This window comes from Castor canadensis, chromosome 3, assembly GCF_047511655.1.
Source record: "Castor canadensis chromosome 3, mCasCan1.hap1v2, whole genome shotgun sequence".
Taxonomy (NCBI): domain Eukaryota; kingdom Metazoa; phylum Chordata; class Mammalia; order Rodentia; family Castoridae; genus Castor; species Castor canadensis.
Window position 1 is genome coordinate 158603576 of NC_133388.1, and position 20999 is coordinate 158624574.

The 20999-nt window shown below is 41.7% G+C and overlaps 1 protein-coding gene across 1 annotated transcript; it reads right to left on the reverse strand.

Moving 5' to 3' along the window:
* Positions 1-2379: 2379 nt before the first annotated feature.
* Tspyl5 (TSPY like 5) lies at positions 2380-6731 on the reverse strand. Its single transcript, XM_020185638.2, has one exon. It carries the CDS (start codon positions 6626-6628, stop codon positions 5390-5392), a length of 1239 nt encoding a protein of 412 aa, XP_020041227.2. The 5' UTR covers positions 6629-6731; the 3' UTR covers positions 2380-5389.
* Between the last annotated feature and the right edge of the window lie 14268 nt (positions 6732-20999).

Below are 20999 nucleotides of genomic sequence, written 5' to 3' on the forward strand. Positions count from 1 at the left end.
TGACAGTGTTAAGGGAAGGTAGAACCTTTAAGGGTTGGAGCCTAATGGGAATTAGAAAGACGTGATGTAGTTCTCCTGGAATCCTGGTTAGTTCTCACAAAAGAGTTGTTATAAGAGTGTGCCTGATCCCTACATCACTCTCCATCTTCCCATCTCACCATGTAATCACTCCCTCTTAACTTTACCCATTCCAAGATGCTATCTGCCATGATGTGATGCAGCCAGGGAGGCCTACACAAGTCAGCACCATGTTTGGACTTTTAGCCTCCAATACTGAGTATATAAACCTTTCTCTTTATAAAGTACCCAGCCTTGGGTATTTCATTATAGTAACATAAAATGGGTTGATAGGTGTTTGAAAGGAAGGGGACTGGAAAATGGAGGCTCTGAAAATGCATACTCAGAATTGGGCAGATTTACAACCCAAGAGGACTCTGCATAAATTCCAAGAGGCAACTTAGGCCTGAAGAACAGGCTGCTCAGTTACTTTCTTTTAACCAAATATTGGCTAAAAAAAAAAACCTCTGGGTGTTCAATTTGTTTTAGTTGAAAACATTTAAATTTAGGATATTCTGCATAAAGATACTGAATCCCCACTTCTCTTTAAAGTATAACTATACTAGGCCTTCATTGCCCCAGGTAAACAATCAGGTAGGGCTCCAGAATAACTGCCCCTAACCTACTTACACATAGCCTCCACATCTTTCTACAGAGGTGCCAACACCCCATCTTATTGGTCCTCTTACGATCAGGGTTGGGTTATTATCCTTACAGTAGAAACTACTTCTGTACCCAAATCCATCTCTGTAAGTGGTTAAAAGTAGGTGAGAACATAATTCTTTTGATAAATGATGACTATTCCTGTTTTTAGTTAAGAACTACACAACGTGTGTGAATTCTTGAACCCTACTTCCTGCATTAAAGCCCAGCTCTGACTTGAACAATTTATTTAACTTTTTACCCCATTTCCACATGCTATCCCCTCATTGGGGATAGCATCCTAGATTGTGTAAGGATTCAATATGTGAAGTTCTTACATCAGTGCCTGGAACATGATACACCTCAATAAACTAACTACTCTAAGATGCAAAATATGTATGTGTCAAAGAATGAGATTTAAGATGTTTTATGGGCTGAATTATGTCTCCCTATCCCCCACCAAATTCAGATGTTAAAATCTGAATGTATTTGGAGACAGGGTCTTTTAAAAAGGTAGTAAAAATTAAGTGAGGTTATTGGGATAGGACTCAATTCAGTATGACTGATGCTTTAAAGAAATCAAAACATAAGACACACACCAAGGAAAGACCACGTGAACACAAGCCAAGGAGAGAGGCCTTCAGAAGAAACCAACCTTGCCAACACCTTGATCTTGGATTTCTAACCTCCAGAACTGAGGAAATGTATCTTTGTTATTTAAACCACCCAGTCTGTGGCACTTTGTGATACAACTTCAGCAAACTAATACAGATGTCCTTATGAAACAAACTTAACCCACTTCACAAATTTATCAACCTATCCCTGGGGCATCTAAATATAAAAGAAATAAATACACTTGTTCATTCAGCATGGGACATACTATGTCCTGAACACTATGCATTTATTCAGAACCTTCATCACATCAGCTAATTAAAAAAATTTATTTTGTCAATTAACAAAATACCTCTAAGTTTTTCCAGTCATTTTCTGTTGGGCAGCTTTATATGGCATTGGGCTGTCACTAAGGTTGGCTTCTCCTGTTTAATGGGAAATGACCACTGTATGCATCAGAGAACCCAGTACTCAAGTCTGGCTAGATATCAAAATCACCTGGGAAGCTTCTGCGGTCTCTGTGGCTGGGCCAATCTTTCCTCACTCTGATTTAGGCGGTCTTTGTGTGGCGACCTGGCAACATACTTCCTACAGGTCCCAGGGAAGGCTAACGCACAACCAAGGTTGAACACCGTAACTCTAGTTTAAAGGGCCTCCAAAGTCATCCCAGTTGCCACTCAAAGCACAGTTCACAAACCACCAGCAAGGTCATTACCTGGAAACTTATAAATGCAGAATCTCAGGTTCTACCTCAGACTGCTAAGTCAGAATTCACATTCTAGCAGGATTCCCAGGTACTTCACATGTACTCTGAACCTTGAAAAGCACTGAATTCCTACTACAAACACCTGGAAAACTTGTGAAAAACAAGAGTACCCAGCTTCCTCTCTGAACCATACCATCGTAATCTCTGAGAAAGGCCTGGGAATGAGGATTTTATGTGGTTTTGTGTAGCCAGTCACACAGGGTCTGCAGCTTGGGAATCACTTATCTAGGCCAATGTATACATTCCTCACTGCCCAGACTCTACCTACCAACATTCCAATTATTTTTCGCAAATAAGAAATATAACAGAGATATATTTTTATTTTTCCATCATGCAGGCAAGCTTACAACTATTTATGCTGTTCATAAACACAGAAATAATTGCATTATTACCAGGGTGCCAAATTATTAAGCAGAACAACCAGTTAGTGATTATTTTCACAAAATACAGAAATAATTTCCAAATTATATTTCCATGTCCAGAGTTAAGGGCCTAGGGAAAACTGATAATAATTCTAACAGTCACATAAGTTGCCATGCTACACTGGAAAAAAATTAATATTATGGTGAAGGATCTCAAGTACGTTACAACAGAGTCTCAAAGAGTTAAGCAGTCTGTTCTTTTGTGGATGTGGGGGAGAGGAAGTAACTCCCTCACCTCATTTTGAGTCTGATTAATTCTGAAGACTGGTTTCTGGGAGTTCATTACTTAACACAAAAAAGCAAAAACAAACTTGATGCTAATGATAGTATTGCACACTACTCATACCATCAGAGTTCCAAACTCCCAAACTAGCCCAGGTTGCAATGGCATAGAGTTTTAGGCTTTAAATAAACAATACAGGCAGAAGAAGCAGCTATAGATGACACTAGGCTGATCATAACAGGTGACTGATGTAGCTAGGTGATGGAACACAAGGTCCAGGGCTTATCCTCTCCACTCCTGTGATTTTGAAAATGTCCAGATAAAGAGCAAAAACAGTTTTAAAAAATACTTATACAGCTCTATTTTTCCCATAAGGCAACAACAGGGAAAGTGGTAAAATTTTACTTAGAGGCAAAATACACATCACATAGAATTAATCTTCCACAGATACAAGGCCAAATCTAAAACAAAAGAGAAAGCACCCAGAATAATAACATTGCTTTTGGTTTGTTTCTGTGATTCGAAAAATCCACTAATGATGAGATATAGATTGGACAAAGCTTTGGACCCACTCTTACCTGGGCATCCTATTTACCAACAACCCTTTTAATTCTCCCTTCCTAATCCTGAGGAAGGTCCCTGTGACCTATCCATAGCTGAGAAACAGACATGCTCTTCCTGAAGATTCTCAAGCTATGGGTCTTTTTTTCCAGGGCTACTCTGTATCAGGCTCATGCTCCAATTTTTGCTCCAATCTTCCTGCCTAGCATCCCCTCTTTGCAACTCCAAATCGAGGACTCCCTAGCAGAACTTAGAACAAGGTCTTTTGTAAGGTAAGGGAGGACAGAGAAAGTGCAGGTATAGGCAGTCCTACTTCTTACCCTTAGGAATGAGGGAAAAAAAGAGGACACAAACAAACATGGGCAGGGAAAGCCCAGCTCAGCCTGCACCCCACCAAAAATAGCCTGAAGATCTAGAACAGATTCTGCTCCTGCCTAACCCATGCCTCTTAGTGCTTTGTGGTCTCCCATACTTGAGACTAAAGCCTACCTTCTACAGGCATTTGAAAGTAGAAGCAAAGAGAGGAAAGGATTGATGAGTGGGAAAGCTGGCTGCTGAGGATCCAAGCTGCTGAGTCTACCACAGACAAGACACAGCAAGAGGCCCCTGGGGCTCAAAGGGCACACACACAAAAGTCAAAACACGAGCAGACACTAGTCCATACAACTGCTACCTTGGGGTTTCTAATTCTAGCAAATGCATAGATATGAAAAGGGTTTTCAACTTCAGAACCATAGAATGAGCCCAGGAGTCAGCACCAGAGTCTGACCAAAGACTCGCTTGGCCTTCTGGTTTCCTCTACTCTATTTCAGCCTAGTATGTGAATGTGCTTAACAAGTATCCAGCTGTCTCCTTGGCTGTATGTACAAACACCCTAGTTGTTTTGCTTTTTCTGTCTAAGCAAACGAAAAAAAGAAAAGGAAGAAGGGCAAGGAGCAGTGGAGGAAGGAAGAGTGGCAGGAAAGGAAGAAAAGAGGGAGGGAGAGTGGAAGGAAGCAGAAGGAAGACTGGGAGGCAGACTGATTATGTAGTATAAAATTGTGAGATGAAGTCAAGTAGACAAGAGGCCAACAGGTAAGAAATACTTCTTCCCCAGCACCCCAATTAGGAAAATCTTGTCATATTTTAGGACTGACAAAAGATACCTAGTTGACAAAGGTGGGGCCCAGACCCTACCCCCACCTGGAGTCATAGCATCACAACAGAGAGCATGTGTATACACATACCAGCCTGCCCATCAGTCTGGCAGCCAGTAGGGTTCCTGAAGCCTGGGACAGGTAGGCATGTCTCATGCACTGGCAGGGTATCTGGGTCCACAGGCAGTTCTTATGCTCCTTGTTGACCAGGAGGCCAGATGTGGTCAGAAACAACCTAGACAAAACTCAGTGGCTTCACAGTTACCATGCATGGCCAGGCTTTGAAGGTTCACCAGTAGCTGGGCCCAGAGGTAAGAAGAGACATATGACGTAAAGAACTCAGGGCATACTATTTCTTGACCTTGACCACATGCCCAAAAATCAAGTGCTATTCTACTGGATGCACAGTATATAGGTAGCACAGCCCCCAAGCCAAAGCTGGAGATATCAAGTAGGTGGCACCTACTTGGGTTGGTGCCCCCAGAACAGTAAATTCTGGTTGATGCCAATGCTGCATGCACTGGCTTCATTTTGTAGTGGCAAAAGAAAAGCTTGCCATTGATGACATGCATAGCCAGAATGAACTCAAAGCCCAGCAAGTCACTGGCCATGAAGTAGCAGAGCTTGAGGATGCCCTGGTCTTCCTGGAGGATGACTCACTGAGCGTCCATGTCACAGACTAGTGGGAAAGGCCACAGCCAAGAACAAGGTCCAGGGAATGTAAAGAAAGGCAGCAGACATCTGATGTATAAGTGCTTAACATACAAACAATGAGATCACATAACAGGTGACACTATTGTGAAAAAGCAAGAAGGCCATGAGGCGGCAAAAGAAAATGATCATAAATGCCATTCTTGTTGGTAAAGGGGCTACAGTACAGAGTACAAAATGAAGCGAAGGAAGACAGCCAAACACACATGCACTCAGCCAGGAACAGGTCCAGCAGGAGGTTGGAGGGAGCCATGTAGGATCAGTTAGTCTGTTTTACCCCAGGCTCTGGGGTCTCCACTGGCTGCTTTGCTGGACCTGGCCTGCCCTCCTTTCCTTTTTCTCCTCGAGCCCCTTCGCTCATAAGGTAGTACTGCAGGGGATTGGGCCACAGTTCCTCGTTGATTATCTCGACAATCTTATCAGACTCAATAGAGCTGTGGTTTGAAAACCACCCAAAGAAGCTTCGGTTGTTTTCCGGGTTTCCCTGGCTTAGGGACTGCAGATCATGACCAGGGTGCCATTGGATTGGAGTAGAACGAGATACCACCTGACCAGAGGGGCCACACCCATATTCCTTGATGAGCACCTTATTTTGGAAATAGGGGTTGCGGCCAAAGTAGAACTTGATTTTGTAGCCCAGTCTGGCGAGGCCAAGCTCTTCCACCTCCAAGCTATTCAAATAGCTGAGTACCTCTTTGTCTTGGTTGTTCAGAAAGGATGCGAGCTGGGGGTGGTTCTGAAAAGCTTGCCCCCAGAAGCCGGGGATGTTCTGGATGAGGAGGTTCCTGCGTTCTAAGTGGTGCAACCTCAGCTGCCCGAACTTGCGCGAGAGCCTAAGGTAGGCCCTGTCTGCCTGGGCGTTCATGGTCTCCAGCTTCAGCTGGACAGTCTCCAGAGTATCCATGCTACCTTCGGTCCCTGGGGACCCTGACCCTGCATCGTTCCGCTCCTCCCCCACTGAGACAGGGGTACACTCCCCAGCCGTCCCTTTCTTGGGCTTCCCACCAGCTATGGCCTGAGGTCCCCTCCCCATGGCGCTACAGGTTTCTGGGACCTTCTTCCCAGCAGGGCCACGCCGATTTCCACCGCGGGGGCCATTTTTCGGCCTTCCCACGGTTCCCACAGTTCCCACGAAGACGGTGTCTTTTGCTAGGCGCTCGGACAGGGACGTGACCTTCCCCCGGCCGGGCCTGGTGGCGGCCAGTCCGCGGTCCCCCGCGACTCGGGCCCGGAGCGCTAGGCCACAGTCCAGGGGGAGCCGGCTGGCAGCCTCGTCCCCGAGCTGGAGGGGCGGCGCGGGCGCAGCGGTTTCCAGGCCACCCCAACCCGCGCCAGCCTGCACCTGTGCCGCCTTGGCGTTCTCCCCGAGCCTCTGGGACTGTGGAGGGTCAGCGTCGCGCGGGACGTCATCGCGAGCCGCGCGGACGCGGGCTTTGGCGCGGCTTTTGCCCCGGCTTTTGGCGCGGGAGGACTTTCGACCCCTACTTCCGCCGCTCATGGTGGCAGTGAACGCGACTTCAAAGCCACGCTCGGACCGCGCCTCCGCTGGCGTCAGCTAGCGGTATCTACCGAGCGGGCTTCTCCATGGCAACCGCTGACGTCACGACTGCACCGCTATATGGTCGCGCGAGGGCTGGCTGCGCCCGGTGATTGGCTCCGCCGCCGCGGCTGCGCACGAGCCCCCTGCTCAGGCCCCGCCCCCTCCCGGTTCCCACCCAACCCGCTGTCATTGGTGGAAAGTTTCCTCCCTCGTGGGCCGGGGTGGGCTGCCCGTTCAACTCTCCCCACTGATCTCAGGCGTCCCTCAGGGTCGTATAGGACACACGCATGCATTCCTCTTTCACGAGACAGCCATCACGACTGGCCCACTACCGATTTTCTATACACTTTCGGTCCTTTCAATGATCTCGTGACACCTCCCGTGAAGAAACTGCCATTGGCCTCTGTATCTCATTCCTTGAACGCTTCTGTTGATGGATTTATTCTGGGACCTTAACTCAGGGCCATGTGAAGATGGGTGCCATAATGCTAGGCCTCCACCTGCTTTAGAAGGCTCAAAAATAATATGCGACTTACATTTTGAGTATAAATACTTTATATGCATTTATGAGGAAGGTACTGTCATTCCCGTTTTCCTGAACAGAAAAAAATGCAGCTCAGAGATGCCAAGAAACATTTCTGATATTACACAATAAGGGATGGATTGATGCTCAGTTCAAACCCACGCCTGTCTGACTCCATCATATATGCTTTATATTCACGAATGGACAGTCCTTCCAGGCCTGCTCAGCTGCAAATGAGAGGGCTGGCTCTTAAGAATGTCAGCCTAACCTGTTATCAGGTATCAACGGAGTGTCTCTTCTGCCTGGGAATATGGCCCCAATCCTCCACTTCTCAGGTCTGGGCTGTCACTGAAGGTATAGGACCAGAAGTAAAGACCTTGAGTCAGAGCTCCTGTAATTGAAGTAAGATACAAACAGAGTCAGAGAGTGAAATGATCAGTCAAGGGCCTAAACAGGGTTTCCCAGGTTGAGATTCAGAAGGCAGTCTTCATAGTAGCAGTAAGGAGGCCCTAGAAACATTTTTCACTCTGCATGGAAACAGCCACACAAACTGCCTCTAGAACCAGAGGCAGCCCCAGACCATGCTCCTACCAGTCAGGAGATAAGACCATAGTGAGAGAACCCATGGCTCATATGAACATGCAAACAGAAACGCTCTGAGAGATTCTTTTAGGCTCAGAGGGCACTAACAGCTCTTGCAACCAGTTAGTGGAGAGTAGACCCCAAAGCTCTGGGAACTCAGTACCTCTTTACTCTCCTTGCGGAACAGCAGCCTGGCATCTTCTGGAAGCTTGTTAAAGATGCAGAACGTCAGGCCCTACCTCTGATTTACTAAATCAGAATCTGAATTTTAAAAGGATTCCTGGATTTTTATATGTAAAAAAGTTTATGTGTAGGCCATGAACAGTATTTTATGTCTATAATCCCATGCTACTTGGGAGGTAGAGGAAAGAAGATCAGAAATCAGCCCCAGGCAAAATCGTGAAGCACTATCTGAAAGATAAGCTAAAGTAAAAAGAGCTAGGGGTATGGCTCTAGATGTAGAACACTTGCCTAGCAAACGTGAGAGCCTGAGTTCAAACACCAATACTGCCAAAAAAAACCTCACCAAGTTTAAGTGTAACAAGAGTTGTTTCGTTACAGACAGGCCCTGCTTTAAAGCAGCCCAACACAAGTGGGCTGATTTGAGAAAGTTGGACTTTCTCAAAAGCCCTGCAACAGCCTGCTAGGCTCTAGATGACCTGGCAAGTCCCCTCCTCACCCCTGACCACATCCTCTCTCTTCCACCCCGCTCCAACTACACTGGTGTCCTTGCTGCTCTTCACACTCACTAAATAAGCTCCTAACACAGGGCCTTTGCATTGGCTTTTCCTTCTGCCTTAAATGCTTTCTCCCGACCTGTGGTTAGTAATCTTAACCAATTCCCTTCACACTTGTCTTAAATGTCACATTCTGATGCCCATCCTATTTAAAATTCCTGACTGCCCCATCCCTTTTTTTTTAATTTTTATTTTATTCATATGTGATACAATGTTTGGGTCATTTCTCCCCCCTTCCCCCACCCTCTCCCTTACACCCCCACCCCCTCCCTCTCCCCCCTACCCCCTTGCTACCCAGAAGAAACTATTTTGCCCTTATTTCTAATTTTGTTGAAGAGAGAATATACGCAATAATAGGAAGGACCAAGGGTTTTTGCTAGTTGAGATAAGGATAGCTACACAGGGAGTTGACTTGCATTGATTTCCTGTACATGTGTGTTACCTTCTAAGTTAATTCTTCTCGAACTAACCTTTTCTCTAGTTCCTGGTCCCCTTCTCCTATTGGCCTCAGTTGCTTTAAAGTATCTGCTTTAGTTTCTCTGTGTGCCCCATCCCTTTTACTCTGCTGTAGTTTTTCTTTATTCCATAGAGCTTATACCAAATATTTCACTATACCAATTATGTATTATACTTATAGTTTCACTGTCTCTTCTCTCTAGCATGTCAACTCTTTGAGGGATCTTTGTTTTGCTCACTTATCCTCAGAGCTTACAGATGTCTGACATATGAAAAGCACTTAATTAATAACTGGGTGAAAGAACCAATTAAAGCAGAGTTTTCAAAAGGATTTAGAAATTGATTGAGATTCAGAATAGTTCTTTTCCCAGCAGTGTCATTAATGGTGATGGTCGTTATATTCTCTGATCAGCCCATGGAAACCTATTAAACTCAGAATTTATCCAGAAAATTACCTTTTGTTAGGGAGTACCACTCAGGGGTAGTATGTAGGTGAAATCTAGAGTGATAAATGAAAAAAAAAATCAGTTGGGACAATTCATCTATGCCTTAAAGGGGATTAATTAGCCCAAGATCACCTTAAATTCCTGTTGAAACCCTTTCCTAACCACTTCTTCCTGGGACCTTCCCTAATTAGCCAGACCACAGTCAGCTGTCCTGTCCTGGATCAGGAGGAGCACTTACTCTGTACTATTTGTTCAGCAGCTAGATATGCACTGTTTTGTACCAGTTCTTTGTGGAATTACCCCTTAAACTGAATAATAACAGTCTGGAACTCTCAGTAAATCTCAGTAAAATCAAAATCTCAGCTGACGTTTATAGATCACTATCCCTCTGTAAACTGCATTGAGGGAGAGGTTTGGCCCGCTTCTCAGAGAACCCACAGCTCCATCTATCTCTGTTGTCAAGAGCCTTAATCCAGCATAAGCATCTGCGTCATTTAATGTGCACCAGCGGCTAAACCACTGCAGGATTAACAGCGGCTGGACCACTGCAAACAGCATTTATTATACAATGTGCCTTGAGCCTTTTCTCACTGTGTCAAAAAGATAAGCATCAGCTGAAAGGAAACAAACTTGAAACTGACATGCTTTATAAAAACACTGGTCTGCTCCAAGACAGCCAGTCCCTAAAGCTTTTTTAAATTTTTTTGTGGTACTGGGGGTTGAACTCAGGGCCTACCCCTTGAGCCACTCTACCAGCCCTTTTTTGTGTTGGATATTTTCAAGATAGGGTCTCGAGAACTATTTGCCCTGGCTGGCTGCCTCCTGAGTAGCTGGGATTACAGGCATAAGCCACTAGCGCCCAGAAGTCCCTAAAAAGTCCTTAAAAGTCTGGTCTATGCAGATGAATGCAAATGTTGGTTTTTTACTCAGTTCATATTGAACTCATATTTACTCATATTTACTCATATTTACTCAGTTCATATTGAACTTTATATGGAAATTTCATTTAGGTTCCTAAATAGATACTAAACTGTATAAAAGGACTGTGTGTCTTTTACTTTATCCCTCAGAGCACCTAGCATGGGGCCTTACTCATACTAGAAATTACAATGAAAGTTCACAGTACTTTGTAGGGAACCAGGTCTTAATTCATTTCATCTCCATAACCACCCCCTGAGGCAGGTGCAATTAGTACTCTCATTTTGGAGATGAAGTTAATGCTGCACAGCAACTTCCCTGAGGTCACACCACTTGTCAGTGGTTTTCACATAGACATTCCTTCTCCAGCACCATGCTCTTCACCAAAACTCCATGATGCAAAATTATGGATCAAGAAATTAATTGCTTTGGCGATTTAATTATTCTTTTACACTCGAGTGGGTAAAAATATATTTTAATTTTCAAAAGTTATGAATATATATATATATGCACATAATATATACACATCAATTAGCCATGATGGATATCATGGGATATGTAATATACTTGAGATAGCAATACTCAACATAAGAAAATTTAATTTCAGCAGCCCATGTTGGGAATGAAACTTCTTCCTGGGCACTGTATTTGTCATATGCATCCTGTGAATATTAATTAATTAATAAGTTTATCATAAACTCAGAGATGTCATGGCATTTTAACTTCTTCCCAAGGTCAAAGGGCTTAATAAGTCCATCACAATACAAGCATTCAATTAATTCTTTTTAATGTGGTGATATTTGATTCTTGGCAAACATTTATGAAAACTCAAAAAACACTTTCCAAAATATTGGAATAACTAATGTTCACTTTTGTCCTCCAATAACCAGGCTTCCTGTGTTCCTTTCAAGGTCTGTTTTCCTGGAACAAGAGAAATTAGCAAGGTGGGAAAAGGACATTCCTGGGATCCAGTCAATTTCCCAACCAAGGAAAGAACATAACCCACAGCTTCTCTTGCAGAGCTTTCGGATCCTAGACTTGAAGTTTTTGGCCCTAGAGTGTTTCTCTTCCTCCCAAAAGAGATAGTTTGAGTCCATTAGATGGCTTGCTGTGTAGAATTTTGCCATCCAACCTCCCAAGTTATGGATGTGCATGGAAAAGAAAGCAGTGTCACAGGCATATTTTCAAAGCCAAGGAAGGAGGGAGAGAAAAACCCCACCTGTTGTGATAAATTTTCAGACCATTTGAGCTTAACATCTTTAAAAATGTGCCTAGCTTCTTCCCAGTAGCCCCCAAAGAGTAAATTGTATAGTAGACCACCTAGGTCATTTTAGTTCATATCTTATAGGTAGCTACAGAAGAGTCTAAAAGTATTCCCAGATGTGTTTTTACTTCTTAGCATTTCCTTTATTCCACAGACATCTTTAATATTTTTTTAAAAAGATATTTAGTCTACAGTTTTTGTCCTAGTAAAAGGAGAATACCATAGACTCCAGCAAGCATAATTCAAGTCAAATTCTTCACTTTGAATTCCAAATAGGTCTTGAGGGAGAAAGATGTGATAGCATTGAAAGAAAAATGTATGTATCTTCAAATGTGAATGATCCTGGGACACCAAGCACACAGTGTACATAAGCCACAGAAAAAGAAAAGCATGTGATGGAATATGAGCCATTTATCCACCATGTAAAGAGGAGATAAGAATCTTTTCTGACCTGGGATCAGCTTATGGTAGAAGATTTAGAGAGTAAGTACTTGCAGAGGGATGTTTTAAATCTTTATTAATATTATTAGTGTATATTAACTGTACAAAAGGGTGTCATGATGGTATTTCACACATGCATATATTGTACATTGATCAGATTAACCTCCCTCTATTGCTCTTTCTTTTCCCCATCCTTTCTCCCATCCCTATTATTCAGTGTTGTTTGTTGTTTTTGGTTTTTTTTGGCATCTTCATACATAGACACAGTGTATTTCAGTATTATTTAACCCCTATCATTTTCTTTCCCTCTCTCTCCCCTCCTTATCTGCCCAAACAGTCCCACAATTACAATCATGTCATATATATGGTCTAGATTCTGCATATGAGAGAAAACATGTGGCCTTTGTCCTTCTGATCCTGGCTTATTTTGGTTAACATGATGATCTCCAGTTGCAACCTTTTGCTGCAAATGACATAATTTCTTCTTTATGGCTGACTCCATTTTGCGTATATACCACATTTTCTTTATTCATTCATCAGTTGAAGAGCATCTAGTCTGATATGATTTGGATTTTAAGAAAGGGATTCTCACAGTGACCTTCGAGGAGTCCAAACCCTTGGGCTGTTGATAGAGATTCACCTCCCTTAATAAATTAGAGATGTGAGATTAGGGAAAATTAGTTCCCAAACTGACAAATGGAACACAGACAAGAAATCCTGTTAGAAGTCTCCATGCCAGTAAAGGGTAGCCAGAATAGTATAAAAGTATGTACAGGTAAGTATTGACAAAGGGTATTCTCAAGTAGCCTGCCCAGCCCTCCATGCACTCTACTCTACTCCCAATCTCTCATGACCCCAAAAGAGCAGCTACACATTCCCCATGCTTACTAAGAGAGGCACAGAGGTTGGCTAAGAGCAGTCAATGAGTCTGATTGGGCCTCACAATGTAGGCATGGAAGATGCATAGTAAGAGACTTGTGGGCTCAGAAAGTATGGCAGCATGCTTTATTGTTGAGCACGATGGGAGAAGAGGCAGATTTTAAAGACCAGCAGGCCCAGCTAAACCTCAGCAGAGGTCAGAAAGGACAAAGGACAAGATGCACACCACACTTTCATCCATAATAGCAGGATGGGTAACCCTTGGCCCCGGGGGAGATACAGAAATAAAACAAGGAACATCCTAAGTGACCAGGTGTGTTTACCTAAAGGAAAGAGTGTAGGAGGGTGAATGTGGCGGAAATATTCTGTGCACATGTATGAAAATGGAAAAATGAAATCTGTTGAAACTATTCCAGGAATGGGGGGAAGGGGAATAAAGGAGAATGATGGAGGGGGTGAATTTAACTATGATATATTGTAAGAAATTTTGTAAATATCACAATGTAACCCCAGTATAATAATTAAAAAATAAATTAGAAAAAGAAAGTCAAATTATAAATAGTAAGTTACCAAGTCACTAGAATTGCCAAGTTTAAGTTCACCAGAATTTTATAAATTATTGCAACTGTGAAAATTCATATTTACTACAATGGTATTACCTAGACCAGATCCAATATCCACCTAAGCCACTGGTGATTTTATAAAATAGCAGAAAAGTATTCAAAGGGAACCTTGGTTAAGCATTCTGAATTTGTATAATACCTAGTAGCAATAAGACATTTTAAAAAATCACTTTAAATATAATAGTCAAGAAAAAGGGAAATTAATGGTTGGGATATCCAGAATAAACAAAACAGAATGGGGTACCCAAATGCCTTCCATTTCATTTTCCCTTATATACTTGCTAGAAGCAGATCATGGATTTGACTCTAACCTTTTATTCACTAATACAAAGACAAAAATCAATGTGGGGTAAAATAGTGTTTGTTATATTGTGAGAATAAAAGCACAAAACAGTTTCTCAGAGAAAACATTTATTTGTAATACAAAACCTATAGAGGAATGTCAGGATTTAATTCCCACTTGTAATCCTAACACAGAATCTCCTGTGGCCCATGTCCCATAAAACACCTGCCTTACAGGTTGCTGAGCAAGACAGAAAGCCACTTGGTAAAAGCTGTACTGTGGTGGCTCAGGTTCAAAGCTAAAATGACTTAATCCAAGGCAACAGTTTTCAGGATTTAGAGAAAAGAATGCACCTATATCCCAGAGTCAGCTTCTGCAAATGTCCCCATGGACATTATTCTCCCTGACAAGAGCCTGGAGCCTGGGTGTTGTCTGTGGTAGACAGCATCAAATGAGGAATGGACTGATACTTCATTCTTTTTCCTGCTGCCAGATGGGCACAGAGCTTCTCTAAGAGCCATTCCCTTCTGCCATTCCTTCCTCTTCTTTTTTTTTTTTTTCCTGTCTCTCTTCATTTTCCTTTCTTTGCTCTCCCCACAAAATGATTTGTCCAGGGAAGCTATTACTGTTGCTTTTTTATAAAAAAATTTCCACTTCAACGCCCCCCCCATGCACATTTAAACTTAAGTCAAGGCCCAGTGGAATTAAGCTTCATCTTCCTGCCAGATTCCTCTGTGCCTAAGTTTCTCCATAGTGTCAGAGGTGGCTGCTGGAGTCAGGGTTCAGGTATAGGTCCAGGCAGGTGATACAAGGTCCAGAATATGACCGTAGGAATCTGAAGTAGGCTCCTTCTCAGGCTGGCAAGTCAACTCCAACTGATTGTTGTCATGGAAAAATCCACATTTTTCTGTGAAGTTTCACACTTCTTTTTTAAATGTGAAATTGTGAAAGCCAAGCAAAACAGTTCAGCTTGGACATTCCACTTTGCAACTCCTGTTCCACATCCTTATTTCTTAAAAACTAAGTTTTAAAGTGAAATCATGAACAAACATCTGGAAGTTTGGTTTTTTTTTTAATTTTATAGTTTAATTTGTAACATTTTTTTTTCGTCCATTTAAATTTTTTTTGCTGAAAGTCAACAATAATAATTTTATTAACTTAGAGTGTATTTATAATATATTAAGAGAATCATAAAAGTTTTTTATGTTTATATATTTATTCACATGTGTATACATTGTTTGGGCCATCTCTCCCCCTGTCCCCCACCCCCTCACTTCCAGGCAGAACCTGTACTGCCCTTTTCTCCAATATTGTTGGAGAGAAAACAAAAGAGATAATAAGAAAGGCATAGCATTTTTGCTAGCTTGAGATAAAGATAGGTATTTAGAGAGATTCCTAGCATTGCTTCCATGCACATGTGTATTACAACCCAATTTTGGTGTGCCCACCATAGAGGAGCAAATAAAGTAATCTTAAACTGGCAGAGGTCACTATGGTAAGGTGACTAGGAAGTAGTGAAAAGGTCTGGTAGAGATGAACCAATTTGAAAGTTATCTGAATTCCCCCAAAGAACAGAGATTTTTGTTTCTATCACTTTAAAAATAAGTAGTCAATGGAGTAAGGGCAGGTAAGGCTCTGCCTTGGGTGCTAAAGCAGTGAGGTATTGTGGGATCTGGAGGCCAGCTTGTAAAGGAAGGATTTCTATTTTCTATCCCTTCCCATTTTAAACTTCAAAGATGATCATTATTTTAATGGTGTTGTTTTTCCATTCATGAGGCTCCATGGTTTCTTACCATGGCTAATGCAGACTCCACTAACGGTTTCCCTGCCCTATAATGAGGGCTTTTCAAGACCAACTCAGAGACATGGTACTATCCTAGCACCCTCAGCAACTGCATCTGCAAATGTTTATGAAGCAGCCAACCTGCTCCTGACACAGTGGCAGCTGAGTGACTAACTATGCCTCTTTTTTTCCTCCTCAACTTAATCAATACCTGTATAATTGATCAGGTGGGCCATATGGCCCCTCTGATTCACAGATTAAGACAATTAGGATGCCAGCCAGGTAATTGCTCAAGCTGACATTTTTCATAACTAAGACAAGCAAACCTCATGCTTTGTCTTCCTCAGAAAAGCAAGCTCCATCTGGTCCTGGGTGTGATTCAGTCCTAACTCATACAGTGTCTAGCTGAAAGTGGGTAAAACCATATTTAGACAAAATATTGAGTAAAAGTGAATTATGTGGCAGTAATCTTGTAAGAGCTTCCACCACAGAATCCGGATTGAAATGAGATGGTGAACATGTAACACGAGAATACTCAGTGTATGGTTCCTTGAGTGGGGATGTGGGTACTTGCAAGAAAGCAGAAACCTTTTCCTAGGACCATATCTCAGAGACAGGAAAACCCTGAGCCTGGGGGAGCCTCTTAGCTAAGAGCTCTAAAATGATTGGAGGGAAAAAAAAATCCTAGAAATACCAGGCCAGGACGAAGGAAAAGTAAAATATCTATTTTTTGGAACTCAGACTTAAACAGAGCAGTCCCCTCCCATGCTACAATCCTATTGTGTTAGGAGAAAATAAGCAAAACAAGCAGCAGTTTGAACACAGAATTGTTGCTTACTTAGAATATAGAGAGGATATTTACCACTCTGTGACTAAATGTATAACTTATAGTTGGAGAGACCAAGAAATTTATGTTTCCCTCGGTGACATGTTCTCTTTAACTCCAAGCCTCATGGTCTCATTGCAGGAGTGGCGGAGACCCCAGCTCCACTGCCGCAGGAACAGTCCTGGACATGGCAGTGGACACCAGCTGCTTTCTGCAGAGATTTACAAGTACTAGAGGTTCCTGAAGTCCCCAAGCACACGCAGAGGAAAGCCAAAAATGTAACAAAAGTTCCTCTGGGAAGAAAATGACAATCCTTCCTGTTTCTTGCTTTCTATCACTCAAACAATTAACAAGAAAAATAGAAGTAACTAAAGAGGCAAACAGCAACAACAATCATTCTTCTGGCTTATAATAAAACTAAATTTCAGCAACCAATGATGTTTAAAAAAATGACTGCCATAAGCTCCGTGTATTACTATAGTAAATGAATTCTTTCCCAGTCAAGAGAGTTTAAATGATAGTCTCTGAATGATGATAGAAATCATTTAATAGAAGAGTTTTTTGGAAAAAGACATTTTAAAAATCACGTTGGCATAATTCAGGTTTATCTCAGGGCCTGACCTTTTGGCTTGATTTTTATCATTCAACACTGACAGGAAAAATATCATGACAAACCACCCCACAAATTACACATAGTTAACAATGTGAAATGTCATTTTAAATTTAAGTTTAAAATAGAAAGTTCCTTTTATGGATTTGAGATTATGCTTGTAGGATGCGATGAGGTAGTAGAGTCATGTGGGATGGGAAGGGGGCTGCCAGGAAAGGGTGACCACAGGCAGGAGAGTAATTTATGAGCCAGCATGCATCAGGATCTAAAGAAATCCAAGCCAGGCCTTTATGATTTTGAACTCAGACAAATGAGGCTACCTGCTGAAGAAAAGCAGCAGTGCTGAAATAAGAAAAGGGAATTGGGACATGTACTACTTTCCTATTGCTGCTAAAACAAATTACCCCAAATTTAGTGGTTTAAGCAACATAAATTTATTATTTCACTCTTGTGAAGGGAAGAAGTCCAAATTGGTTGCACTGGACTACAGTCAAGAAGTGGCAGAGCTGTGTTCCTGATAGAGGCCCTAGGGGAAAATCCATTCCCTGGGCAGCTTCCCCAACTTCCTCAGGCTGATCCATCCCTTGGCTCCTCCAGCCAGCAATTGTATTATCTCTAAATTTTTCTTCATCACATCTCCTTCTCTCATTCGGACTCTGCTCCTTCCATCTTTCCCTTGCTAGGACCCTTGTGACTATATTGAGTCCACTTGGATAATTTTGCCATCTCAAAATCCTTAACTGAATCACATTTATAAAGTATGTTTTGTCATGTGAGAATAACATATTGACAGGTTCTGAGGATTAGGAGTTGAACATCTTTGGAAAGCAGTATTCTACCTAATACAAGGCTATTAACTACTGGATATTATTTTTTAAAATAATTGTTCATCTCCATCTCATGTACATGCACACCTATTTATTTCTGTGCCCTAAGTGTATTCTATAATAACAATAGCTAGCATTTATTGACTTTTTTGTAAGTACCAACTACTGGGTTAGGCAATTTACTTGCATTTTCATATTTAATCAACTCAATAATCCAAAGAGGTAAGTGTCACTATTATTCCCATGCCATGAAAGAAAAGACTGAAGCTTAGAGAAATTGAGTCATTTGTGTAAACTTATTCAGCCGAAATTCAAACCTAGGTCTTTCTGGCTCCTAGCCAGTAGGAAGTGTGTTGAGGCTTACAACAACAAAGGTATGCTTCCTGCCCATGCTCCATATCTACTACACATCTGTCTTAGGTTCCCTGCATCTCTGCTCCATGCCATCATCATTCTGAGACCAAGGCTGAAGGAGTAGACCCTGTATGAATATTTGCCCAGATGTTTCTCAGACATTCCCCTTGTTAATAGCAAGGAAAGAAAGAAACTTTTTAGAGCATTAATTTGGAAATAGTGTGCATCACTTCTGCTCACATTTCTTTGGCCACAGTAAGTCAATGATGATGCCTGACATCCATGTAGCCAAGAGGAATCATTCTCTCACTGTGGAGAGAATCTGATATGTGAAAGGAATAATACAGTCTACCACAGCACTTAACTACTGTGCTCAGTAGAGGTGAGAGAAAAGTAATAAACTATCATTGCTATGATTATCACAGAGAGGCAACATGAGTGGGACTTTCCTTAGTGGTACATCACATACCTTCTAGGCCAAGAGTCTTGGGTCTTTGTATAAGAAGCCAGAGGGAAATTTATCAGATTCTGAAATTTTTCTTCAGACATGTGCCCAAAGTAGCCAACACTCCACTATTAGAAGTTGTGCTACCTGTGGACAGCTCTATGCTCATAGGTGTTATGACTTGTTCTTCAAGAGGATTTTCACCTAACTAGATTTGTGTGAAATTCCCGCAAAGCAGCAGATGACAGCAGAGGTCTCCTGTCTAGTCCAAGGACTATTAGGATTCTTATCCAGTTTTTAAAAAAACCCTCATCCCTGAGGACAGTTCTTAGAACTCAAAGATTTGGAGTGGCGGTTGCATCTTGTCCAGTGTTTCTAACATTGTGTTCTAAGAAGCCTTTAGTATTCCATAATAGTGTAACAGAAATGGCCAAAAAGGGACACACACTCATTCAGATCCTTAACCTCGTTACTGGGGCTTGACATACTCAGAAGCTAGAACTATGATAAGAAATGGAGTTCTCAGTAATAAGACTCAAAAGAGATGAAGAGAGGGAAGATATAAAGATACAAGAATGTCTGCAAAGAGAGACTCCATCTCAGTGGTCTAGATCTGTCAGGTCTTAGCTGTACCTGGTACATCTGTGGTTATCCCTAATATAAAAATCTGAAGTCTGAAATCCTCCAAAGTCCAAAACTTTTTGAGTACAGCCATGAAGTCACAAGATTCCACACCATGGAACTTGTTTCATGCACAAAATTAATTTTTAAATATTTAAATATTTTAAATTATTAAATAAATTTTAAATATTGTATAAAATTACTCTCTTTCAAACACACACTGCATGCATATATATGCATGCAGTGTGTTGTATATGGTGTATGTAAGAGATAAGTAAATTTCATGCTTAGCCTTGGTCTTATCCATAAGATATCTCATATATATATGCAAATATTCTCATTATGCATATACAAATGTTCCAAGAATATTTTTGTATGTTACTGGGTTTGGACTCAGGGCTGTGAGCTTACTAGGCAGGCACTCAAACACTTGAGCCACACCTCCAGCCTTTATTTGCTCTGATTATTTTTGAGATAGGCTCTTAAGTTTGTTTGTGCTAGCCTGGACCATAATCCTCCTATTTTACACTTCTTGTCATAGGTGTGTTCCACCATGCCCATTTTTTTCCATTGAAATGTGGTCTCATGAACTTTTTTTGCCTGGGCTGGTCTGGAACCATGATCCTCCCTATCTCAGCTTCCTCAGTAGCTAGGATTATAGGCATGAACCACTGTATATGGCTAATATTCTGAACTTCTTAAAAAAATCCAAAACACTTCTGGTCCTAAACATTTTAGATAAGGATACTTGACCGGTAAACAGTTCTGCCCCACCTCTATTCTGCATAACCCATTCAGAGAAAACAGAACTGACTGACTAACCATCCATTCAGGAAAGTAAGAAGAAGAAGCTATTCATAAAGAGGGGGAGGTAGAGAAAATCCAAGGGCCAACCAGGACCAGGGGAAGAACTGGAGAGAGGTTGAAAGAAGAGGTTTGTTCTTTGTGGTTCCAAGAAGGCCAATGCGACTGAACCCCATGATTTTTGGGGTGAAGATGATTGAACAGAGAAAAGGAATACCTTTGGCACCCCATATTTCTCTTTAAGCTCTTTGGGTTTGGGGTGTGAGCTGGAAGGGTCACCAATAAGGCCATTATTACCACCATCACAATAATATTGAGTGAACATAAAAATGACTTCTACTTGAGTTCATTTGATGACAAGCCTCTGGCAAATCTGACTAAAATGAGGAGGGAAAGACCCAAATTAGAAAAATCAGAAATGAAAAAGGGGAGATAATAACAAACACCAAGGAAATCCAGGGAATCATCAGAGACTACTTTGAGAACCTATATTCCAATAAACTGGAAAATCTTGAAGAATTGAACAAATTTCTAGATACTTATGACCATCCAAACCTGAACCAAGAGGATATTAACCACCTAAACAGATCTATAACATGTAATGAAATTTAAGCAGCAATAGAATCTCCCAAAAAAGAAAAGTTCAGGATCTGATGGATTCTCTGCTGAATTCTACCAGACCTTTAAAGAAGAACTAATGCCAACACTCCTAAAACTTTTCCAGGAAATAGAAAGGGAAGGAATACTGCCTAACTCATTCTATGAAGCCAGTATTACATTCATCCCAAAATCTGACAAGGACACATCCAAAAAAGAGAACTGCAAGCCAATCTCTTTAATGAACACTGATGCAAAAATCCTCAAAAAAATAATGGCAAACCGAATCCAACAACATATCAGATTCACC

Excerpts from the sequence above, each read along its gene's own strand:
- Tspyl5 (XM_020185638.2), bottom strand. The coding sequence starts at position 6,628 with ATGAGCGGCGGAAGTAGGGGTCGAAAGTCCTCCCGCGCCAAAAGCCGG.